We start from the raw sequence: 5848 nt of genomic DNA, 5'->3' as shown, positions 1-5848 counted from the left end.
ATCTCATCAAAACTATCAGCGATCGGGCACAAGTCAAGTCGTTAGCTTTCAGCAGCTGCTTAGCGTCCGCGTTGCTTCAAGAGCGTCGTCACCAGAGCAACCGGCGCGTTGGCAATGTGACCCTTGATTTTTCTTTTTGAAATATCCGGAAAACCACCTGTAACAAAATACTTCCATAACAAAATACGAACAATCCAGCACAGTTGGCAGCTCTGCAATATCAAATTGGGAATGTGGCCTCGGAGCTCAAATGAGTTTGACACCCCTGATTTCACCTCACGTCCCACAGGTATGATCTTATGTGCCAACAAACCTGCCAGCCTCAACTTCATCGCCAGTCCAATGACGTGAGTCAGACTTGACGTGACGTTTCCTGCACTAACGCCTCCTTTCTGTCGTCAACTATTAACGCCCACGTCCTCAGCAGGGTCCTCTGCCCACCACGCTACACCAAGTACAGACACAGCGCCTATGGAACGTTGATCTACAAGCAGGTGCGTGATTGCCAAGGTAGGCCTGCCGGTGGAATTCTCGTCTTTGACTTTGACGTTGTGCAAGTGCAAGGCCAAATGTCTTTGGCTTACTTACACTTTTACGGACGGAGGTGACCAGATTACAACCTTTTGTTGTTACTACATCTTCGGTTGACGACATGAGATCTCATGTGCAGAGGCGAGATGCTCGGGACCCGACTGGGAGGAGTTTGCAGACTTCTGCTACAAGCGTTTTGAGGACAAAAAGACGTGGGACCAGGCTCAGAACACCTGTATGAGTCTCGCTGCCAAACTGGTGTCCATCCTCTCAGAGGCGGAGCAGGCGTGGCTGCAAGCAGTCATGAACTTTCGTGCGCAATCCCAATGTTGAATGGTCTCCAAGGTAGCTGGGATATCTTGGAACCGCATAAGAGCTCTGTCGCTATCCGTCCTCTGCAGCCACCAGCGACATGTGGACCGGACTGAACGGACCTGGTAGATCCTGTCAGATTTGTGTGGTCGGACCGCCAGAAGGTGACATTCAACAACTAGGCTCCAGGACAACCTGTCCACCCGCTGAAGGGCTGCTTGGCCACGTCATACCAGGTACGTGCAGAAATGGTCCGCTCACGCGCCAGAGACATTTTTTTGTCAACACCTGCACACTTTGTTGAAATGTCTCTCATTTGACTGCTAGTCTGGCCGATGGAAGAAGATGCTGTGCATGCAACTGAACAGCTTCATGTGTAAAATGTCATGTCATGTCATCTTCCAAACTGCTTATCCTATATAGGGTCGCGGGGAGTTGCTGGAGCCTATCCCAGCCGTCAATGGGCGAAGGCAGACTACACCCTGAACTGGTCGCCAGCCAGTCGCAGGGCTGACACTGTCACTGAGCGGGAATTGATCCCACGCTGCCCGCACACAACTCAGGCGTGTGTACCACTACACTATCAGCGGACCAGCATGTGTAAAATGCCCAAAGCCTATTACGCATTCAAAGTGAAGTCCACAGTGGGACAGGCAAGTCCATCTGGTGACATCACACACTCGGGCATGACCACCGAGTCAACTAAGTAGATTAAGTTGATCAGCATGCAGTCAGTGCCTTAGCAGTCACACGCAATTTCTGCGCAAAGCGATTGCTAGTCTTTATTTTTCTTCCAGAAGGTAGCAATCCCTTTGCGCAGAAATTGCGTGTGACTGCTAAGGCACTGACTGCACTGACTAAGGCTTTTATTGCTCAGATGGTCATCCAGCCTGGAGACGACGCCTCCCATGTTGGCTAACATGGGAACGGCTACTAATCCACAATCTCTCGCTATTTTTTTCCTTGTTTAATGGATTATTTCTTTGGTGCGTTCTGTAAAATCAGTACTGATTGTTTTTTGTTGTTGTTGTTGTTGTTGTTGCATTGAAGTACAGTACAGTATCATGTTTGGAAATATGGGCCGCCTTTATGGCCAGTTCACTGTATTCCTTAGTTCTGGTTTAAAAAAGAAAATGTTTTAATTGAATGGATGATGACTTTTCATCTTGACATTGATGACAGAAAGTAATTTGACTCTGAAGAGACCTTTGTTATGATGAACAGTGTCTGGAAATGCAGTGTCAGAATTTCATATGTATTTTCTGTTGAGTTTTTACCCAAGACTCAATAAATTGCAAAGACAATTCAAATGGCTGCATGAGGTTTCCATGGCAACGCAGCAGTGCGAAGCGACAAGTGGGAGAAGTCTATTGTGTGGTATTCGCCTTGCCTTCCAGAGGCAGAGTGGAATAGATTTGCCTTACTTATTGAGAGCAGCTCCTCCATTTTAATTCCCTTCGGCCTTTCTCTCATACATTTCCGGTGTTCCTCGCCCTCAAATGACAGTCAAAGCTCATCTGTTCTTCCAAACAATCTGGCAAAAAGATAACTCACCTCCAATGACATCCTCGGACCCAATGGCCAGGCCCATTTTATATATATATAGCAATGACTGCTGAACAAGGCTTCCACCAAGTCGGAATAATTTAATACCAAAAGTATAAATAATTTAATGCACGACTAGGAACAGTGACACTGTCACGATATTACACCTCGTCTGTGCAAAATAACACATTAAAGCGGCATAGCACAGTCACAAGTGTTGCTTGTAACGGCAACAAAGCATTGTGGGAAAGACTCCGATTCCAATTGCTGTCGTAAAGTTAGCGGTCGTCCGCTAAGTAGTGCCCAGGAAGAGGCTTGAATAGGTTAACGGGAACAAGAGCACTCACAGGGAATGCATTGTTGCCTTAAAAAATTAGAACTACCAAGGCAGTAATTTTGACTGTTTTCAATTTTTACTTTTTGATATCTTGGTTTAACAAAAACCTATATACCAATAGGACGCTGAGTTTTCCTGAATGTGTGTATATTCTGGGGGTTTTTTCAGTAAAATTTCAAAACGCGAAGGAGATCTAGGTAGTTTTACTTCAAATGATCATAGCAGTCAAATTGACTGAATGTTTTTACAGGGAGTGTCATATTCGGTAGGTGTATCAAAGTTGGAATATCAATCGAATTTCACTTTAATTTTTATTTGCTACATTTGTCTACTGCTCTATTATGTTTTTTTATGCTCTGTGGTTCCAAAAGCTAGCTAAACAGTAGCTTTGCTCTCAATCCAAGAGAGACAAAAATAATTTCAGAAGTCTCGGGTGCAAAAAAAAGACTGGTTGACGCATTAAATTTCATACTTGCTAACATCCCATCTGATAATTGTCAAGGTATGAGGCAGACAGAGGACACCTTACTATCATCATTATTATTATCATTAGGCTATTTATGCTAACAATGCATATTGTAATGTAAGACTGTGCTAATTTTATGTGATCTTGTGATCTTCTTATCCTTTATTTAGGTATTGCTCAAAATCATACAGAAAGCAGCATGATTTTCTGATATAGTGGAAAAGTCTTGGTAAAATGAATATTCCATGAAATAAATATAATGAAGCCATAATGTTTTCGTGACTGGAACTTCCATCAAGATGCCACCAAAAAAAAAATTTCCCCACTGTGGGATCAATAAAGGCATTCTTATTCTTATTCTTATTCTTAAAAAGCGCACGGTTATTTACTGGTGGATCTGACGCCAGAGTGTCCAGAACAATACAGACTACGGACCGGTATACTTTGCAATCAGTGGCCTATTGTTTACATATCTAGAAGCTAGTGGCGATGTCGAAGCTTTTAAAATCAAACGCCCCTCTGAGCAGATCATTGTTTCATGCCAAACCCAAGAAATGTAAACACATACTTTTACGCGGTCTCGATAGTCTGGTGAGAGCATTGTGCGAGATTGCGTTAAATCTTTTAAAAGGTCACTTACCTTTACAGCAAACGCAGTACAAGAAACTGGCTAAGCATAAGAGGGATATTCTGCTATTGGCCGATAGGAAAAAGAGTCTAAAAAATAAACGCACTGTGCTGGTTCAGAAGGGGGGATTCATTCTTCCTATATTAGCGGCGCTAGCGCCTATGTTAGGGGGAGTCGTTGGCGGTCTGATAAATAGATAAGCAGAAGCGATATGAGTTTGAAAAACACCCAAAAGATGTACCTAATCGCGCCCCATCAATCCGAGCCGGCCATCGGGGAGAGCAGAACGTAATCTGGATGCCGAGATGTTACGAGTATTAGAGGATCAGAATTTGAATCAATATGATAAATATGATATCAAACCCTACTGCATCGTTGTTTAGGACTTCGACGGCAAAAGGATGCTGAATGCCTCAGCATCACCCTGACCGGTCCTGAAACAACCCCCGTCGCCGAGGGGCCTGAAACAGCTTCCGTCGCCATGGGAACACCGAAGATTGCAGAAGTAGGGATGAAGAATGCGAGAGAAGAGACGCGTTCATGGGACGACATTACGGACACCATAAATTCACGTTACCGTAAGTCGATCATATTTTAAGGAAATTATCAAACGATGAGACCGCTTGGACCCCTCGTAACGAGTTTATATTTAAGGGTAAACCCATCAAAGGATCGCATACGACCGATTTACTCAAATATCTTGTTGTTACCGGTAAAAAGGTATCGGGGTACGAGCCCATAGACTGGAGCTAATTTTTGCATGCGCTTTCGCTGCTAAACATACCAGAGACGACCGTCTCAAATCAGAACGCGCGTGAGCAGCTAAAAGTTTGAAAAGCGTCGGTGGACCGGACGACGGTGCGGATGTAAAACGAGAAAAAGGAAGCGGATGGGCTTACCGTTGAAATGGACGATGTATTAGTTTGTTGGAATGTTTTTACGAATGTGTTGGAATGTAAAAAAAACACACACACAACTCTGTAACTTTATTATTTTTTATCATTGAATAAAAACATTCTGGATAAATATCATAAACGTTTCAGACAATGACATTTTTTAAATGGTGAAAAGGTTGTGATATCTGACCGCCGCGTGTTGTACGATGATTGTCGCGTCATTGTTTTTCAATATATCCGGTTACCATTGCGTCGTTGTTGATGACGTCGTAGGTGTAACACTTTAACACTTCCGAGTACTTCAACCCACACCCCCGACGGCTTAAGTAATACACACAATGTTGACCGCACACGTCCGACAACACATGCTGTAATTGGCGATTATGATAAATTATATGATTAGAATGCTTTTCGAGGAATGATTTAATACTCGTAGGGTAATAAACAGAGTCAGGCGGTTATCCGAAAGCGAAAAGTAGCGATGCCATCATCCTCTATCGTTAAAGCCAGCCAATGTTCCCCCGGCATGCTACGCGGGTATGTGTTTACAATATAGAATTTGGGGTGTGTGTCACTCACCACCGTCAACTCATCTGCCGCATATACTCGGCTGAATAACCCACCCTGTACACGCTTCATAATAATATTCAATTCCGCGGCATTCATCGTATTAATAATAGTCCATCAACACTTCTCTTTTCGAGTTGATCTCCAGAATGGAATCGTAGCACGCATAAATTATGAGAGTCATGGTGTGCTTTAGAGGAGCTCTGAAGCAAAACTCCAACCTTAGAACACCCGATGTGACGGGTGAAGCAGCTCCAGAATCATCGGCCGGGTTCAGGTTAAAAACAAAGAGGGCATAACCATGTTTAAAGTCCTCTTGATTAATACATAGAGGTAAATCTTTCATATAACGCCCCGTAGCCGTGTATAAATTAAGGAATTCGTGCGTCGCATTTCCGTCGTCCGTTCTGTCGTCCTTCTTCCGTGAGATATTCAATGTTGTGATGCGTAAAATTGAAAGGGTTTAAATCTCTTCTTCCCATAAAGGTTTGATGGTTAACCATAGCCAGAACTATTTGTTTAGGAGTCCGTCCGAGAAAAAGATTGTCGCGATTACAGATCCGTGA

At 43.7% G+C, this 5848-nt stretch overlaps 1 protein-coding gene across 1 annotated transcript; it reads left to right on the top strand.

Annotated features, from left to right (window-relative positions):
• The first annotated feature begins 231 nt into the window (after nucleotides 1-231).
• LOC147148004 (uncharacterized) lies at nucleotides 232-5848 on the top strand. The gene is made up of 6 exons (XM_086030264.1): nucleotides 232-347; nucleotides 428-510; nucleotides 671-844; nucleotides 933-1079; nucleotides 4203-4397; nucleotides 5769-5848. Exons 1-6 carry the CDS (start codon nucleotides 232-234, stop codon nucleotides 5846-5848), a joined length of 795 nt encoding a protein of 264 aa, XP_085886390.1.

The sequence above is a fragment of the Filicampus tigris genome, chromosome 5 (assembly GCF_054856515.1).
Source record: "Filicampus tigris isolate MCC_2025a chromosome 5, RoL_Ftig_1.0, whole genome shotgun sequence".
NCBI classification, from domain to species: Eukaryota; Metazoa; Chordata; class Actinopteri; order Syngnathiformes; family Syngnathidae; genus Filicampus; species Filicampus tigris.
Note: the sequence above shows the minus strand (reverse complement) of the source record. Positions and strands in the feature narration are given on the sequence as shown.